This window comes from Lissotriton helveticus, chromosome 9 (genome assembly GCF_964261635.1).
Source record: "Lissotriton helveticus chromosome 9, aLisHel1.1, whole genome shotgun sequence".
Lineage (NCBI taxonomy): Eukaryota > Metazoa > Chordata > Amphibia > Caudata > Salamandridae > Lissotriton > Lissotriton helveticus.
In genome coordinates this window covers 142,451,537-142,472,242 of record NC_136070.1, presented here as the reverse complement: position 1 = coordinate 142,472,242, position 20,706 = coordinate 142,451,537, and the positions used below count along the sequence as shown (strand labels likewise).

General features: G+C 44.1%; 1 protein-coding gene across 1 annotated transcript in view; it reads left to right on the top strand.

Annotated features, from left to right (window-relative positions):
• The first annotated feature begins 737 nt into the window (after positions 1-737).
• The window catches only part of TYRO3 (TYRO3 protein tyrosine kinase), a 395,592-nt gene continuing 375,623 nt past the window's right edge, over positions 738-20,706 (top strand). Inside the window, exon 1 of the mRNA XM_078659652.1 lies at positions 738-923. Coding sequence (XP_078515778.1) covers positions 869-923 — 55 coding nt within the window. The 5' untranslated portion in view covers positions 738-868. The remainder of the gene's footprint in view (positions 924-20,706) is intronic.

The following is a 20,706-nucleotide window of genomic DNA, read 5'->3' as shown; positions in this document are numbered from 1 at the left end:
ACCGAGCCCGCCTCGTGAGGCACTGGCAGTGTGTGGCGGAGAGGGAAGGGCAGAGCCAGCTGGACAGAGTCCGTCGCTGCCAGGCACCAGAAGGGGTAGAGCCTGAACAAACCCAGAAAAGCAAAGCAAAGCACCCCAGCCAGTTACAACAAGCAGCTGCTCACGAAAGAACCACAGCAGCAACTGAGCAGGGACCGGCAGCCGGTGTGGCAGCAGCCCGGTAAAGAAGCAAAGCCAGCGGGTGCACAGACGGGGGACGAGGCACCAGCAGCACAGCCAGGGGCAGAGCCTGCATAACCCCCGAGCTCACCAGCAGAAACTCTGCTGTGGGCAAGGCGACCCAGCAGACGGGCAGAACCAGCAGCCGCCCGGGGCTGAGCCGGCAGGAGGCCAGCAGAGAGCCCAGAAGCTGGGGAGGAGAAGCCCCATCCACCGACCCGAGGGCAGGAGCCGAGCCCGGTGCGGGAGCCGAACTCGGGGCGGGAGCCGAGCCCAGGGAGGGACGCCCGCAGGAGCCGAGCCCGGGGCTGGAGCCGAGCCCAGGGACAGCCGCCCGCAGGAGCCGAGCCAAGGGGCATCCGCCCGCCCGCAGGAGCCCAGCCCAGGGAGGGACGCCCGCCCGCAGGAGCCGAGCCCAGGGAGGGACGCCCGCCCGCAGGAGCCGAGCCCAGGGAGAGCCGCCCGCCTGACTTTGCTTGCTCCGCCCGTGATTTCTCGGCGCCCAGGCCGGCGTTGCGCCTTCTCCTCCTCCGCGTCTTTACGCGCAGCCCGGATTGTGTTTTTGGAGGATTTTGTCCCGGGAGCCCGATGGACGCGTGAGAGGACGGGCGGCAGAGGAGGGATGCGTGGTGCCCGGTGAGGCTGCAGCATGGGCGCCCCCCCGGCCGCTCTCATCCTGCTGCTGATGCTCCTGGAGGCGGCAGGTAAGTCTCAGCCGACGCGTCCGGGGAAAGTTGCTGGGTCACTTCGAGTGTTGTCCGTCTCCAGGAAACCCTCCCCCCGGCGTGCCCCCGGGGCTGCAGGCACAGAGGCGGGCGGGCAGCTGTAGAGCCCCCTCACCTCACGCAGCACGAAAGGCCACTTCACAGCAGTCACTGAGACGGGCAGCGCCACCTCCTAGCAGCATAAGCACCTCTCCCACCCACATAAGCACCTCTCCCACCCACATAAGCACCTCTCCCACCCCAGGCTTGGAGGCAGTTTCTCACACGCCACAGAGCAGGCGTGGAGGCTGGTTCCAGCAACACGACGAAGCCCTTCTCTAGAGGAGGCATGCATGCAAGGCCCAACTGCATCACACACACACGTCCCCAGAGCAGGCATAGACACCGGGTACAGTTGCACCAGTGCCGTCCCCGGAGCAGGTATGCAGACAGGGCGCAGCAGCAGCACACATGTCTCAGATCAAGCATGCACACAAGGCCTAACAGCATCACACACATTCACAGAGCAGGCACGGAGACCGGGTGCAGCAGTATCCTTAGTCCACCCCCAGAGCAGGCATGGGAATAGGGCACAACAGCATCACACACATCCTCGGAGCAGGCACGGAGGCCAGGTGAGGCAGTAGCCTTGGTCCAGAGCAGGCATGGGAATAGGGCACAACAGAATCACACACATCCAAAGAACAGGCATGGATGCCGGGTGCAGCAGTAGCCTTAGTCTATCCCAGGCATGGAAATAGAGCACAGCAGCATCACACACATCATCAGAGCAGGCACGGAGATCATGCCCAAACACATCACACATGTCCTCAGAGCAGCAGCATCAATCCATCACCAGAGCAGGCATGGAAATAGGGCACAGCAGCATCACACTCATCCACAGTGTAGGTATAGAGGCCGGGTAAAGCAGCAGCATTAGCTCCATCCCAGAGCAGGCATGCAGATCATGGCCAACAGCACTGCGCGCGCCCTCAGAGCAGTGGTGACAGGGTACAGCAAACATCAATCCACCCCCAGAGCAGGCATAGGAATAGGGCACAACTACATCTCACATGCCTTCAGAGCAGGCATGGAGATATGCTACAACATCATTAGCTCATTCCAAGAGCAGGCATGGCGCCACAGCATACCTTATCCTCAAAGTAGGCATGAAGACAGGGTACAACAAGGGCATCCTGAGCAGGCATGGTCCTGGAGTCAGGCCACAGCAGCAAATCACAGATCCCTCTGAGCAGGCATGGAGGCAGGGCAGCATCACACCAGCTCAGCTGCAGAGTGACACCATGTCACGCCAGGCCTGTTCACGTGGCCCACTAAGCTCTGCATTATCACACTGTACACATGTGCTGAGCCATGTGGGCTCGCAAACTGCTGCTTGGCTAATGGCCAGGTCTGCTTGCAGGGCCCCACAGATCTCACGTTTCTCAGAAAATACCAGCAGTGGTATTTTCTTTCAATTTTGGCTCGTGTTCTCTTGAGTTTATAATAGGATTGTGAGGACTACAGATCCAAGCATCTGACGATGAAAACCCGGACTGGATGCTCTACTCATGCATGGAACTGGGAAACCTGAGAGCTCTGAGCATCACATGGCATAGACCACTTGGACCCGGAAGCTATGCCCACCTGATAGAGCTTATGTAGAAGCAGCAGGGCGCAGCAAAGCAAAGAACTACACGCGCACACACCTCACAGCAGACATGGAGGCAGGGCACAGCATCCCCAAACATAGCTCCCTAAGCAGCTGGATATAAAAGTCACATCTGCAACGACCACAGCTCATCAGCATGCATAAATGCAGGCCAGACCTGCATCAAACACACTCTGCTGAGGACACAAGAAGGCATTTCACATATTGGAGATCAGACACACTCCCCAGGGCAGGCAAAACCTCATCAAAAACATACCTCAAAAGCAAGCATGAAGACAGCAGCATCAGGCGCTTCATGCTGGGCAAGCTTGAAGACCAGCAAATCAAAGCACAGCTGACCTCTGCACACTCTACTTAGCCCTCTGTGGAAAGCTGTATCTTGGGTACCAGTACTCACGACATGCGCTGCTCTGTTGTTGAGCCGAGGGTCATCCAAGCACCATGGCTGCTAAGCGCCTACGTGGGATGTCCTCAGGCAGACATGCCTTTCTGATCTTTGCATCTTGTGAATTTTGAGCCACATGTACAATGTCAACAAGCATTGGCAAGGCTACTAGGTTGCGCCTTTGGGACCTATTGGCTTTGGCAACACCTTTTAGTAATTCTACGGAGCATTCCAGATGCTGTGCAGCATGGAGAAAAAAGGCCTGTTGCCTCATTTTGGAGGTGCGCATGTATCCAATTCTGTGACTTTTTTGGGGGGAAAGCAGCGAGTGGTGTGGAAGCAACACAGACTGGGGTCCAGAAACAGCACAGGGGAGCTAAAAGGAACAAGAGGGTGCAGGTGGGGGAAAGCAACATGGAGGGCATGATGGGCTCTAATGGGCAAGACCAACATCAAGGGCAGGGGAGAAAAGCAAGCGACAGAGCAGTGTGGAGCTGGGGAGGAAAGGACATGGATGAGAACATTTCCCGGGTGTAAGAAGCACTCAAGGGTGAGCGCATTACAGAGGGACCCGCACAAGCGAGAGAGAATGAATTATTTTTAATGTTCCTATTTTTAAATTCTTTTGTTACATTGCAAATGGTTTTAAGTAACTGTGCAATAAAATAAATATTCATTCATTTATTCATTCACGAGCGAGAGAGAGCAGTGTGGAGAGGAGACGAGAAGCACACCAGGGAGACGTCTGAAAAACACATGCACTTTAGTATCATATAAACGGAGAGCAATAGCACCTGATAAAATAATCAGTATAAGGACACAGTAACCCGTCCATGCTCCAGAGGAGGGACAAAGACAAGAAGAGGAAGGAAAGCCCACGCACACTAACGAATAGGAAGTGGGCTAATAAGAGTGACAATGCAGCCAACCAATGGTAAACAATGGGCGGACTCCTAGGCCACTCTTAAGCTAGCCATACATTACACAACAGCCAGCATATGTGCTGTCTAGTAGGCCAGACCTAAAAAAGAAAGTACAAATCCCAGAATGCTGCTTGCTCCACGCTAAGCATTCAGGACTCTCTGAAGGCATGACGCAGTACAAGCCCTTTGAATTTCATGTGTCTTTACGATACCCCTTGTCAAAAACCCTATGGCCAATTTCTTGAGCATGCTCAACTTTACTCTGCCCATTACCCTCCCAACAAGGCACCTATTCTTCCTACCCTTAAACCTGCCTGTTCTCATTTCATGTTCGCTGTTTATTCAAAAGATCACGAGTTCTGTACAACATATGCTTCTAATTTGTGTAACCCGAAATCGGACACAAAAAGTGCAGCAAAACCACTCTCATGTGTTTTTTAATACAGCTGTTCCCTCTGTTTCAGTGCATTCTGTGCTATCTTAAGCTGTTCATGATGACGCCTGGACAGGAATGGGTTACTGGCATCAAGTCGTTCCAAACAATTATTTCTGAAACATTTAGCATTAAGTGCACATAACCAACTAAGCTACTTTAACTGCACATGTCTGATTATTCACGTAGGTTTGTCCTGGTTAGAAAATTGTTAACTGCTGGAAAACGATTCAGGGTAAGAAGGAGTTAATGAGCACAACATTACTCACATTCCTAAAAAAAATTCTTTCGGAGTGTGTGCATCCCTTTCGGCGGATATTTTTTTCTTCACGTCTAGGGTTCGAACAACACTCTTTGACGTTTGCTTTATTTCATGACCAATTACATATTTTCGAAAGTGCACTCGTCGCCAGGAGGAGTTGCAGGGCGTCAAGCAATTTATAAAAAGAAATAGAAACATTACAAAAAATAAAAAATGCGACTTCATATATAAACAAACAGAAACGTTGCAAAGAATAATGCAACTTCAAATATAAGTAACTGAATGACAATAAATTCCACAAAAATGCAACTAAAAGGGATATGCAAGACTTAAGAGTAAAGGGAATGTCTTGCAAGTCTTAGTTCACATATAGAGGGTGTGCATTCTTTGTGAGTCTTTTGTGTTTCCAGCCTGCCCACGGGGATCTCTCAGGACACCGGGTGTCCTCGAATGCCTTGAGTCTAAAAGCAAGGAGGTTGCGTTGACTCAAGTGGAGTGCCTTGCAGAGTGCCTGGTAGATCACACAACAGACTTTGAAGAGGATTCTGGCAGGGCGAGTGAGCAGTGCTGTTCTTTCAGGGTAGGGGTGATGTGCTCAAACTTTCCTTGGTTGGTGATTAGTTGGGCTGCTGTGTGAAGAAAGGCCTTGCTTTGTGTCAATGAGGACAGCAAGACACCAATGCCTCGATCAATGCACAATATAGTAAGGCCCTGGCTATGGACCAGAAGATCATTGAGCAGTGGAAGAGCTTGATTCTGCCCAGTAGTGCAAACTGGAACCATGTGGTTTGTACCTTTTTTTTTATTGATGTTTATTGCTTAACAGAGAAGGGTTAATGAGGGATCCTAAAGATTTAGCAGATGACCTAAGGATGGAGCATCCCTTTTCTTTCTTTTCTTTTATTTGCACCATTGCTTGATGGAGGTCTTGGGGATTCCTCTCTTTTAATAAGGATGGATGGAATGAGTCTTTAATGGGTTGAGTTGAGAGGACTCTGTGGACATCTTGGTTTGAAGACAGGATCTGAGTTTGAGGATATTGTTAGCCTCTGACACTTTAAGAGATAGTTGAGTACCATCTGTGTACTGGTGGATAGAAATGTCTTCTTGGCTGCGTAGCGCGCCAAGTGCTCCGTGTACAGGCTGAACATCGGGGAAAGGAATTCTGAAGGTAGAGGGGTGCCGAAGAAAGAGCTCAGTTAGAGGCATTGGCCAACCATCACTAAGAAAGGTCTGGCTGTAGTAATTATAATATATATGTGTATATGTATTTGGGTGTGTGTGTGTATAAATATATGTGTGTGTGTGTGTGTGTGTATATATATATATATATATATGTATATATATATATGTGTGTGTATACATATGATTGACAATGTACATAGCCAGTAGACTCCAGTAACACCGCCTACTGAAACCACCAAATTTTGTGTAGGTGTGACGCCTTTGCTGCCAGGGGTTTGTTGAGCGGATACAGGCATATCAGAATTCCCGATTTATCTAGATACGGTCCTACACATCACTGCTATTCAGCCATCACCAGCTCCCCCCCCCCCAATCTGGGATTTCAGTAGCCTTATAAAACTAGTGCAGAGCAGTGACCTTCATTTGCCCCATTTAAGGTGTGTGTGGGTATTCCAGTTCTGTCATTTTACTTGTATTTTTTGTATGTATTAGGAATGCAAAACTACATGTACCAGAATGCACAGCAAGTGGCTTAACCACAGCCACACCCACTCTCTAGACACAGAAGCGGAGCTTGGTCAGAAAGATTTGGGGGGGCTTCCGATTTAATCACGCTGGCATATAATTAAAATACATTATAGGACAAGCAGGATGCACATTTGGGGCTTAAGAGGCAGTGGAACGGCATAGGAATGCGGACTGGTAGTGGTACTAAGTGAGAGAAAACACACATTTTTGTAAAATAACCAATATTTTTGAAGACTGAAAACAGAGGGAAGGAGAGAGCGTGTGTGCCTATTTTTTGTCTGTGTGTATGTAAAACGTCCTGGTGAATTCTGACAGACATCTAACGATACCCAACTGAAAGCACCTGTACTCAACTATTTAAAAGAAAAGACAATTATTAGGGGAGGGGGTGTAACTCTCCAAACACCCCCCTGAAGCTACACCCCTATCTAGGGATGCCCATTTTATGCACGCTATTACAATTGCAATGTTAAATTGTGACACCCGTGCAAATCCTTGTTTGCGTGGGTGACATCATTTTGAGAGGGTTGCAGTTTTCTGACCCTGTTGATTTTCCCACTAGTAAATAAATATTGGCAGGCCATACCAGCAAATGTTTACCTGGAAAAAAGGCACAGAAATTCCCCTGGGCATGCAGATTTTGGTGTGCCAAGATTAATATCCATTGGTTATACCCCATTGTTAGTGGAAAACGTGTATTTCGCATTATTTCTTGCATCCAATAAATAGCTAACCAACCCCAGGAGAGCATTATTTATCGGTGCTATAAATAACTCGGCAATAACTGGGCACTTGTTAGTGAACCCTTAGTCTAGTGTACAGGAAATGCTATTGTTTCAAGCGCTAAATCTGTCTTCAGCCAGACTTAACAATTACATGTGAGAACGTAGGTTGTCACCTGGCCCAGGGAAACATATAGGCCATTAGTTCATCTTATAGGAATCTGCAATGACCTGGCTTGATGCTTCTGTAGAGATTTGGAGAACATTGGTAGTATTAATTTTTAACGTAGCCTTTCTGTCTTGTTTACTTTAGGTATCAGCCTGACATACATGCCAGAGCCTCACTCAAGTGGGAGACTCCCAATTTTTTAAAAGCCAAAAATGACTTCATTTTGGCTGGCTCACTCCTGAAATGGACACTGCTTCAGTAGAAGTCAATGGAGGAAATACATTCGCCAGATCATGTTTTTTAAAATCTCCTTCTTTCTTCTTCTGAAATGTTGGCATGTGTGGTTTCGGATTGCTAAGCCAGTTCTAGAACCCATTTTAAAGTGATTTCGTCTTATGTTTACTGTTTAAAGTATGTACTCATAAGGGGAAAAAATACCGGCTTTCGATGATTTTCCTGATTTTTGTTCTAGTTGGAACATGGAAATACTGGTCATGCCGGTAAACAAAAGAAAACAGCTAGGTGGCATACCTTACTTGAGATGCGTACAGGAGTTTCATATTCCACGGCAGAACTGACAGTCGCGCAAACTTAGATTTGGGCATGATTTGGCTGGGTGTCCCATTGTTACCTGATGTCAGTTGGTTCCAGAAGTCTAACGGGCAGATGATTTGAAGGATCTGGTTGTAGGAGACTTTGTAGAAGAGGTACTTTTCATCTCTCTTGTTCATGCAAAAGTTTCCTTCTGGTCCTTGATGCAAAGAAAGTTCATCAAAATGGTTATTTTTTTAGGGCGTTTTATTAAGCGCAAACACGACCCGAATGTATTAGAGCGCTTTACATGAGCACCGGTTGCGTTACACACGGACAGATTGTTTTTGTTAGGCATGGGGAGATTACATGATTTATCACAGGATGTTGAGCATCCCTGCTGAGACTCGAACCCGGTTCCCCAGCTTCGAGGTCCACTGCTCTAGCCCTTAGGCCACATCCTCTTGAAATTTGACTCTAGAAACTACCCTCAGACTCTGGGTGTTTGCTTCGGTTCACTGACATTCTGCCGAGTATCACTGCAACCTAGCTGGGTCTGCTTGCTTGCTAGTTATGAGATGAATCCAGGACCGGCTTTAGGGCAGTGCGATCGGTGCAGCTGCACCTGGCACTGACTTCAGGGATGGTGCCTTGTTTAAAATTAACTTATGGTTGTATAATTATTATTATTTATTATTTAGAATTTTTCTATAGCGCTAGCAAGACCCGAAGGTAACAGAGTGCTTTACAGTTAGAGACTGACAAGTGAACAACATGACATATAAAAAGTAGTAGCAGTCAACGAATGACAATATAGAAGGAGTTGGTAACAGGCAATAATAAGTGTTAATAAGCATGTGCTGCAGAGATCCTTTTGCTCCAGCAGTTTTCAGTCACTAATAAAAATGACAAGGTAACTCTGGTGATTATTGTTCCTGCTGGAGAGAGATCAGGTTATTGCAGTTTTGACTCATCATGAAGTAGTATAATCATAAGGATGGGGGGAGGTAGAGTGAGAATCCTTTCAGTCTCCGTAGTATGCTTTTTTAATCAGGAAGGGGAAAGGATCACTAGTCCTGCTTAAACCATGGTTTTGCAGGTCGAAAAGGTGGTATCTCCCAAAATATGACCCTCATACACGTGTATGTTGGAAACTTGTCTGAGTGGTATATACTGTGTCCCCGCTTTTTTTACCGTGCGTGCGTAATCATTGGATCATTTTTTGTATGTGCACCCTCCACCAGGAGGTTTTACCTTAGGTTTAAGGCAGTAGTGATCGTGGAATAGTGGGGAGGTTGGTGGTGATTATTAAAAAGTCCGGACAGCCAGAGAAAAAGTTATTTAATGAATCTGGATTCGGACTATGGATACAATTGTATGTGCAACCTTCGAATTGATAAGGGATTCAAGTGCACTTAATAGAAACATTAAAAAGAGGTCAACATGTTTCAGCCTTGGGTAGTCAGTAGATCAATAGGCTTTCGTCAAGACCAATGGGGTGAAATAGTGTAAATAGTGTGTGAAGAAAAAAGGGTTAATGACCTGATTCTTCATGAGGTTAAGGCTTCATTGAACCTGTAAAAAAGAGTGGACAAACATACACACAACAAACAGGGAGATAGGGTATAGGAAACATATAGTTATGTACAATAGTACCCTTGTAAATTCAAGGAACTAGAAAATGGCAATACTTTTCATTGAATCACACTCATTTCTGGCGTCAACTCTCCCATTGTCATGCTTCGGCGGGCGTAGGTGATTCGGTTTGTACTGTAGTGAAGTGCCCATAGTTCTAAGATATTACTTGGTCTTGTGCGTGGTCTATGGTGAGAATAGGCTATAACATAAACCGCCTTGTGATTGCGTATAAAACGCTACATACATTCAGTGCTTGGATTGATAGTACTTTTTGTGCGTATGATGCTTGCGCAACAAAATACTTATGATTCTTTTTTGAATAAGTTCCTTATGGTCAACTTAGGTCATTGTTTAGTTAGTATACAGTGCGTGGCTCGAATCTTAGTGCGTTCGCTTTTAGAGCTAACGGCAAAATGGTTTTTCGATTTTTAATGCGTACCTTGTTTTTATTAAGAAATTGCTTCCTCGGGGAGTTTAGGCTGGACGAGGGAGGCCTTACTGTGAGGTTATAAAGAGGAAAAAAGGGTTAGGGGCGAAGGTTATTTTACTTGCGGTTCTCGTATCTTGTGAGAGCGCGATGTCCCCGGTTACCTTAGTGCCTCCTGCTCTGTCCTGACCGCATGTGCTGACTCTGCCTTGCATCACCCGGAACTGGAATGAGTTCGTTTCCGGGTGAATATATAATTCGCGGTAGTAATGGAAAAAAACACTACGGCGCTAAGTTAAAATTAGGAAGTACAGAGTAGTTGTGGTATTATTTTCAGGAAAAATGTATTTGATAAAATATAAAGAAAAAATATTGTTAAATGCAGAACCACGACAATAATGTTTTTAATTAGAAGTGATGTTGAAATTTAATTTGGGCGCTGAGGTTTAGATTCTTATGGTGACACTTAGAGGGCCAATTATCGTTATTAACGCCCTAAATTTCGGTGTGGAGATGTTGTTCCACATCTTTGGGAGCTTATAAAAATTTTTTTTTTTTTTTTTTTTAGCGAAACGCGTCTGTTAGGGGTGACGGGGTTGCAATAAAATTACATCAAATCGGATACCTGTGTGCTGGCCTGTTTTCAGCCTTATTGGAGTGAAAGAGTGTTCGAATATATATATATATATATATATATATATATATATATATATATATATATATATATATATATATATATATATATATATATATATATATATAATTTTTTTTTTTTTTTTTTTTTTTTTTTTTTTCAGCACCGAACGGTCACCGCCGTTGCTCCGCCACGTCCCGGGTGCTCTCGTCTCGCGGTGGTGAGCCGCGTAATATACACACACGCTCACTGATAATTGTAGAAAGCAGACGGCACTCCAAGCTATAGGTGTTGTCAAGAATTTTAATAGCAGACCCCCTGCCCCAGGAAAAGACAAACGCGTTTCGCCGAGAAACGGCTTCCTCAGTGTCACTGAGGAAGCCGTTTCTCGGCGAAACGCGTTTGTCTTTTCCTGGGGCAGGGGGTCTGCTATTAAAATTCTTGACAACACCTATAGCTTGGAGTGCCGTCTGCTTTCTACAATTATCAGTGAGCGTGTGTGTATATATATATATATATATATATATATATATATATATTAATTACCTACTGGCGGTCGCCAGTAGGTAGTTATAGTTAGGATCGTTTTCCATAGGAAATCCGCAACATTCTATTGGGAATAACTTTGGCGCCGAATGAGGGATCTGCCTGTAATTTTCCTTAGCTTTGCCTCGCTGCGCTCCGCTCCTTCCCTGAAAGTTTCGGGGAGATCCGTCAAGCGGGGACCGAGATAAAAAGGGGGGTCCCAAAACGTGTTTTCCCCATGTTAATTTCCATAGGGCGGTTGGACTCACTTTTAGCCTGAACGGCTGAATGGATTTCCACCAAACTTGGCAAAATTGTAGGGACTGGTACCCCGATGTGCCTTTGCTATGTCTCAAGATATATGCTCCAGTGGTTTTTACGAAAATTAACTTTGAAAAAATATATATTGGGCTACATTGGGCTATATATATGTTAGAGCCCAAATGTAGCCCAATGTAGCCCAATGTAGCCCAAAGATGGCCACCAGAGACAAAAAAAAACAAATGTAGCCCAAATATCAGCCAGATGTAGCCCAACTATAGCCCAATGACAGAATGTCCCAGAGTGTTCTAAAGAACAACTAGAGCGGTAACAGTCTTACTTATGACAAAAGTATGGCACACCTGAAGTCATCTTGATTGGAATAAAGTGTTAACACTTAAAACTTTTAATTTGCAAAGGAACAAAATGAGGGGGTTCATTTTGCCATAGAAATTATGATTAGTGCTGAAGAAAGAAAAATTAGGGCTCATTTTGAGTGACTTCTCAAATCCTCTTATATTTCATTAAAAAAAATCTGATATGCAGTCTCCCAAGATGGCCACCAGAGACAAAAGAGCCCAAATGTAGCCCAAATATCAGCCAGATGTAGCCCAACTATAGCCCAATGACAGAATGTCCCAGAGTGTTCTAAAGAACAACTAGAACGCTAACAGTCTTACTTATGACAAAAGTATGGCACACCTGAAGTCATCTTGATTGGAATAAAGTGGTAACACTTAATACATTTAATTTGAAAAGGAACAAAATGAGGGGTTTAATTTTGCCATAGAAATTATATATATATATATATATATATATATATATATATATATATATATATATATATATATATTCACTGAAAAAACCATAGGTTTCACACCAGTTCTAGTTAGGTGGAAATTTTACTCGCATAAAACCATTGAAATTCCCACGTTATAGTTAGTTGGACTCACTATAACTTGCGCGTGCAATGCACTGCTGATGACGTCACATATTACATCACTCATGACATGGTCAGTGACATCACTCATGACATCACTGATGACATCACTGATGACATCATCCAGTGAATGTGTATCTTTCTGAAAAATAAATATTTTTTATATATGTATATCTAAAGGTTGATGGAAGAATAAATGGGTAAATAAATGTCTAAATGGATGTTTTTTTTGTGTAAAATTGATTGGTTAACTGACTTATTAAATGTATCTTAGTGAATACATATATTAGCGAGTAATGTTTAAATATTTAAATATCTGTATCTGTGTCTCACTTTGAGTATAAGTGGCTGCATGGGTTGGTGAGTAGCTACACGAGTGTGTATATGGGTTATTAGTTGTTTTTTTGAGTATCAGTATCAGTGCCTGTATGGTTCGGTGGGGGATATTACTTAGAGCACAGATGCATGAATGAGTGACTCACTATTTGTATGTATTTTGAAGACAGCATGTGTGCAAGACTGTATGGGTGGATGATTGTGTGTATGGGTGGGTTAGTGAGTATGTGTTTTTATAATTGATTGTTTAAGAGAGTAAATATGTTTCCGTTTCTGTAGAAGTATGTGTAGTGGTGTGTATATAGCAGTATAATCAAGTAAATGTTTTTTTGATAGTTTATTTGCATGTGTGAATTTGTGTGTGAGTAACTATATGGATGAGTATTAGTGTGTAACAGGATGTATAGGTGTATGAGTACATATGATGAGTAAGTACATACATGAGTGACTATATAGAACTGTTGGTGAATGAGTGGATGTGTATGTAGATGTTGGAATTACCTAATAAGTTGTTGTAATTGGTATTGGTTTCTCCTTTTTTAAGAAAATGTTAGTTTCTATTTTTGAATGTGTGTGTCAAAGGTTATTTTATGCTGATAGGAGGTCTGCCACTTTGTCACAAGGATGTTGTCATCAGGATGTCATTTGAGATGTCATCAGTGATGTCATGAGTGATGTCACTGACTATGTCATGAGTGATGTAATATGTGACGTCATCAGCAGTGCATTGCACGCGCAAGTTATAGTGAGTCCAACTAACTATAACGTGGGAATTTCAATGGTTTTATGCGAGTAAAATTTCCACCTAACTATAACTGGTGTGAAACCTATGGTTTTTTCAGTGAATATATATATCTATATATATTTTATTCAGTGCCCAGTCTAACACCTGGTGTTAGACTGGGCACTGAATAAAATATACGAACTGGAGTTGCTGAGTGCGGCGTCTTTTGTCAAAAAATAAATATATATGTATATATTAACACAATGTTATTATTTTAATTTTCAGTGCAGACTCGGAGCCAGGGTAGGGCTGGGCTGGGCCAAACTGTCATGCGCACTTAGCATATTCTCCACCTGGCTGTGTTGCACGGTCCGGTGGAGAACTGTCCGAGGCACTGCCTGAGTGGTCAAACAGGCCGCTCAGACCAATCACGATGCTGCTGTCATGCTGGTTTATGAACAAGGGGGTTAAACCCATATGTAGTCACTGGGACCTGGGTTAGATAGATACTGAGAGGAGGGGGTCCCAGTGTATCAAGGAAATAGTTACAAACAATTTAAATAGAATTAATCAACAACAAATGTTTTGATCCACACAGTTTAATTCACAGTGGGATAAAGTATATCTCATATACATCATATAGAAAACAATCAACTGTATTTAACGTCATACAGTGCCCCGAGGAGGAAGAAGGAACGTGATAGTGAGGAGATCGTGAAGTGGTGGGATTAAGTGACAGTAAAATCAATCTATTAGGCACTTATTCACGCTATCAAGGAAGTAGCAACAACTTGCATATCGCATAGTGATATTATTCGGAGAAAGGCATACAGCACAAGGTACAGTGTATATACAAAATGTTGGCGTGAGGTTGCCACAATAAAAACAAACAGTCGACGTTTCGACCCTCTTGTAGTTGCAGGATCGTTTAACCTTGCTGTGGGGTCTTCATCAGGACCATAGGGGGAGGGTTGGGGCAAAGGACCTAATGGGGGTATAATGAATTTCGAATTAGAGGGTAGTAAATCAACCTCAAAATTATCACATAGGTAGAGACAAACATGTTTCATGGGGGTCATTAATGTAAGTTAATATCATTGATTGGACGCTGCAACATTGTGCGAGTCCAAAGCTTAACAAAAGGTAAAATCAATTAATGCCCAGGAGTTTGAAAATGGGCTTAAGTGAAAGCCTGGGGAAACAGGGACTGATACGCTAGACTGGCCATACACTTGCTGACGGTGGTACCCAAGGAGAGGTAAACAATTAAATGGGGGGTGGTATTACGTGAAAAGCTCAGACTTATTGCGCGGCCATAAGTATACTGGAGGCGATCAAAAACGAGAATTAGGGATGACTACTTGAGGCGCTAGCGTGTACCAATAGGTACACCATCAACCGTATGGCAAGAGTTACTTATGCGCTGGAAATTAGAATATTGAAAATATAATGGACCAATGGTGGGTTAGGTCTAGTTGGCAACTCGGGCATATTGAGAGTTGTCTTACCAAAAGTCCGCGTCCTGCTTGACTCGGGTTAAAGTGGTCAGATGGTTAAAATCTGGTGGAATGGTGCTGCATCTAGGAGAATGAGCAGGCAATAATGTAATGTCAAATGTACAAAATTACATTTTGCCAAGGCCAGCGACGAGAAAGGGGGGGCAGCTTACCGACTGCTAGCGTCATGTTGAATCTCAAGGATCGGTAATTTCAAGGATCGGTGAATTCAGACTTCTTGAGGTATCGAGATGAGTCTGATAGGGCAAGAAAAATGGGGGGTATTTAGTTTAAAGGATCTTAGTTAGAAGATTTGAGGCGGGGAATGGCCATCGAGCACAGATTTACTTACTCGATATGAATGACTTGAAAAGCTCCGTGCGCGAGTTGCGGTGCAAATGCCGCGCTTCCTCGTTTGGGAAGGGAGTCATGGTGATGAGTCACGTGGTGGCCCAGGTTGGTAATGGAACTAGCAGAAAGACTAGATCGTCAGGCACGATCGATGGGACTAGAGAGAATTAGGAAAAGTTCCTATGCGCTGCAAATAATGATGTTCCCAAAACAGTAATGAAGCATATATAAATATTTACAAATATCATAATAACGTGAAGTTGGAACTCAATTTGAAAACACATTGTTAAAAAGAAGCAGAACAGTGTACATGTAATTCGAGCGTACCTCTTCAACCATGAGGGTAAAGGCTCAACAGCGTGTGAATGTGTGGAACAACCAGCATAACAATAATGTAGCCACCTGGGGACATGGTGAGACTTACCATGATTGTAGTTATCAGAATTATTAAAGCATACCTCTCAAGCATGAGGGTAAAAGCTCGACAGTTTGTAAGATAGCCGATAATACATCTTAAACAGTGATATTGACATTGGTATAGCCACTGTAGGATTGGAAACATGGTGGGGAGTAGGGTATCAAAGCTAACTGATGGGGAACTATCACATCGGATTAATTAAAGTAGTGTGGCCAATTGGGAAAATGAACTATCAGATTCATTAAGGCCGGTTTCAATGGAATTGAAAAAGTACATCCATTTCAGTTCTCTTATGTTGAGAATATCAGAGATGTTGCCACCCCGTGGTCCCAGTGTTACTCTTTCAATGACCAACCATCGCAAGCTTTCTGGTGAATGGTTATTCAGCTTAAAAAGTTCTACAAGTGGTGCGCCTTCAACCTCACAGCGAATCCGGCTCATATGTTGTAGTATCCGGGCTTTAATTTTCTGCTGGGTCTGCCCAATGTAGATCTTATGGCATGGGCACACAATGGCATAGATGACGTTGCTGGAATTGCAGTTACTAAAGGATTTAAGTTTCACAGTCAGATTGAGGTATGCAAAATCCTTCGTCTGTATGGTTAAGTCACAGGCCTTGCAATGGCCACATTTGGAATGACCAATGACTGGTGGTAGGTTCCATAGGGTGTTAATCGTGGGTTGACATTCAGGGAATAAGAAAGAATTAACAACGTGGTCCCTAATGCATTTAGCTTTCTTGAATGCGTGAAGCGGTGTCAGAGGTTGTTTGATATCATCAGAAACCAAATGCCAGTGTTTGTTGATGATTTTTTTGATACTGTTGCTTTTGGTGTTAAAAGTCGTTACACATACAATGCGACTCTGCTCCTGGTCAGTTCTGTTTTTTGGCACTAGTAGTTCCTCACGGGGATAGAACCATGCCCGTTTACGAGCCTTTTTGATCAAACGTCTTGGATAACCGCGGCTCAGCAAGCGATTCGATAGGTCCTGAGATTCAGAGAAATAATCATCTTTGGTGGAACAATTGCGACGTATCCTGAGGAATTGCCCGAAGGGCAGGTTGTCACGAAGGGCACGGGGGTGATGACTGTTGTAGGCCAATAGGGAATTTCTCTCAGCCGGTTTGCGAAATAATTTGGTGAGGAGTCTTCCAGATTCATGGTAAATTGTAACATCCAAAAAGTCAATAGAGTTACTGTCTGATGTGATTGTGAATTTGACCTGTTGAGATTGTTGGTTGAGCCAGGTGAAAAAATTGTTCAGTTGGTCTTGGCTACCATTCCAGATCAGGAGGATATCATCAATATACCTCATCCAGAGGCCAACTTGGTCTCTGAATGGGTTAAGTTGACTGAAAACAGTATCCTCTTCGAAAGCTGCCATATAAAGAATGGCTACATCAGGAGCAAACGGAGCACCCATCGCAACTCCAGAGGTTTGTAGGTAGAAGTTGGTGTCAAACAGAAAGAAATTCCGGGTCATTGCGATTTTCAGCAAAGCTACAATAAACTCAGATGGTACTTGGACAGGTGCAGGACGTTTCTGGAGACAACGGGCTATCACCGTCAGGGCTTCCTGTTGAGGGATGCAGGTATAAAGGGAAACGACGTCACAAGTAGCTAGTATTTGGTCGGATGGATCATAAGGTATACTTTCAGTTATGTTGATGGTGTGCATAGTATCTCGAAGGTATGATGGTGTTGCCTCTGCTAGTGGTTTGATAAAAAAGTCAATGTACTTTCCCAGCGGTTCCAAAATGGACCCACAGCCAGAGACAATAGGCCGACCAGGTGGGTTTGTCATGCTTTTGTGGAGTTTAGGTAGAGTGTAGAGTGTTGCCAAACGTGGGTGTTTGTTATTGAGAAAATGAAATTCATTTTCGGACAGGAAGCCTAAATCCAATCCTTCTTGTGTTATTTCAAGGATCTCTGTTGCAATGGATCTGGTGGGATCAGATCTCAATAATTGATAGCAGTTGGCATCCTGTAGTTGGCGTAGAATCTCAGATTTGTAAGCAGATAGATCCTGTATAACAATGGCACCGCCTTTGTCGGCCGGTTTTATCACAACTTGGGTGTTTTTAGCCAGTGATTGTAAGGCTGTTTTTTGGGGTTTGCTGGTGTTATATCGAACAAAGGTTTTGTCTTGCAGAACCCGTTGTACATCCCGCCAGACAACAGCTTCATATGCTAGAATCTGATTAGACATACTGCTGGCATAGGGAACAAATGTTGATGGTGGTCGTAGGCCTGTAACTTCGGGCAATTCCTCAGGATACGTCGCAATTGTTCCACCAAAGATGATTATTTCTCTGAATCTCAGGACCTATCGAATCGCTTGCTGAGCCGCGGTTATCCAAGACGTTTGATCAAAAAGGCTCGTAAACGGGCATGGTTCTATCCCCGTGAGGAACTACTAGTGCCAAAAAACAGAACTGACCAGGAGCAGAGTCGCATTGTATGTGTAACGACTTTTAACACCAAAAGCAACAGTATCAAAAAAATCATCAACAAACACTGGCATTTGGTTTCTGATGATATCAAACAACCTCTGACACCGCTTCACGCATTCAAGAAAGCTAAATGCATTAGGGACCACGTTGTTAATTCTTTCTTATCCCCTGAATGTCAACCCACGATTAACACCCTATGGAACCTACCACCAGTCATTGGTCATTCCAAATGTGGCCATTGCAAGGCCTGTGACTTAACCATACAGACGAAGGATTTTGCATACCTCAATCTGACTGTGAAACTTAAATCCTTTAGTAACTGCAATTCCAGCAACGTCATCTATGCCATTGTGTGCCCATGCCATAAGATCTACATTGGGCAGACCCAGCAGAAAATGAAAGCCCGGATACTACAACATATGAGCCGGATTCGCTGTGAGGTTGAAGGCGCACCACTTGTAGAACATTTTAAGCTGAATAACCATTCACCAGAAAGCTTGCGATGGTTGGTCATTGAAAGAGTAACACTGGGACCACGGGGTGGCAACATCTCTGATATTCTCAACATAAGAGAACTGAAATGGATGTACTTTTTCAATTCCATTGAAACCGGCCTTAATGAATCTGATAGTTCATTTTCCCAATTGGCCACACTACTTTAATTAATCCGATGTGATAGTTCCCCATCAGTTAGCTTTGATACCCTACTCCCCACCATGTTTCCAATCCTACAGTGGCTATACCAATGTCAATATCACTGTTTAAGATGTATTATCGGCTATCTTACAAACTGTCGAGCTTTTACCCTCATGCTTGAGAGGTACGCTTTAATAATTCTGATAACTACAATCATGGTAAGTCTCACCATGTCCCCAGGTGGCTACATTATTGTTATGCTGGTTGTTCCACACATTCACACGCTGTTGAGCCTTTACCCTCATGGTTGAAGAGGTACGCTCGAATTACATGTACACTGTTCTGCTTCTTCTTTTTAACAATGTGTTTTCAAATTGAGTTCCAACTTCACGTTATTATGATATTTGTAAATATTTATATATGCTTCATTACTGTTTTGGGAACATCATTATTTGCAGCGCATAGGAACTTTTCCTAATTCTCTCTAGTCCCATCGATCGTGCCTGACGATCTAGTCTTTCTGCTAGTTCCATTACCAACCTGGGCCACCACGTGACTCATCACCATGACTCCCTTCCCAAACGAGGAAGCGCGGCATTTGCACCGCAACTCGCGCACGGAGCTTTTCAAGTCATTCATATCGAGTAAGTAAATCTGTGCTCGATGGCCATTCCCCGCCTCAAATCTTCTAACTAAGATCCTTTAAACTAAATACCCCCCATTTTTCTTGCCCTATCAGACTCATCTCGATACCTCAAGAAGTCTGAATTCACCGATCCTTGAAATTACCGATCCTTGAGATTCAACATGACGCTAGCAGTCGGCAAGCCGCCCCCCCTTTCTCGTCGCTGGCCTTGGCAACATGTAATTTTGTACATTTGACATTACATTATTGCCTGCTCATTCTCCTAGATGCAGCACCATTCCACCAGATTTTAACCATCTGACCACTTTAACCCGAGTCAAGCAGGACGCGGACTTTTGGTAAGACAACTCTCAATATGCCCGAGTTGCCAACTAGACCTAACCCACCATTGGTCCATTATATTTTCAATATTCTAATTTCCAGCGCATAAGTAACACTTGCCATACGGTTGATGTTGTACCTATTGGTACACGCTAGCGCCTCAAGTAGTCATCCCTAATTCTCGTTTTTGATCGCCTCCAGTATACTTATAGCCGCGCAATAAGTCTGAGCTTTTCACGTAATACCACCCCCCATTTAATTGTTTACCTCTCCTTGGGTACCACCGTCAGCAAGTGTATGGCCAGTCTAGCGTATCAGTCCCTGTTTCCCCAGGCTTTCACTTAAGCCCATTTTCAAACTCCTGGGCATTAATTGATTTTACCTTTTGTTAAGCTTTGGACTCGCACAATGTTGCAGCGTCCAATCAATGATATTAACTTACATTAATGACCCCCATGAAACATGTTTGTCTCTACCTATGTGATAATTTTGAGGTTGATTTACTACCCTCTAATTCGAAATTCATTATACCCCCATTAGGTCCTTTGCCCCAACCCTCCCCCTATGGTCCTGATGAAGACCCCACAGCAAGGTTAAACGATCCTGCAACTACAAGAGGGTCGAAACGTCGACTGTTTGTTTTTATTGTGGCAACCTCACGCCAACATTTTGTATATACACTGTACCTTGTGCTGTATGCCTTTCTCCGAATAATATCACTATGCGATATGCAAGTTGTTGCTACTTCCTTGATAGCGTGAATAAGTGCCTAATAGATTGATTTTACTGTCACTTAATCCCACCACTTCACGATCTCCTCACTATCACGTTCCTTCTTCCTCCTCGGGGCACTGTATGACGTTAAATACAGTTGATTGTTTTCTATATGATGTATATGAGATATACTTTATCCCACTGTGAATTAAACTGTGTGGATCAAAACATTTGTTGTTGATTAATTCTATTTAAATTGTTTGTAACTATTTCCTTGATACACTGGGACCCCCTCCTCTCAGTAGCTGTCATGCTGGTGACAGCAGTGTTGTGACTGGCTGGGGGAGTCTAGGAGCCTGTGGGCTTCATCTCTGTGCTGCTGAGAGCAGGAGATGGACGAGAGGCGGCAGCATTCATGGGTAGGTTTTCTTTTTATTTTCAGCTCCCGCCT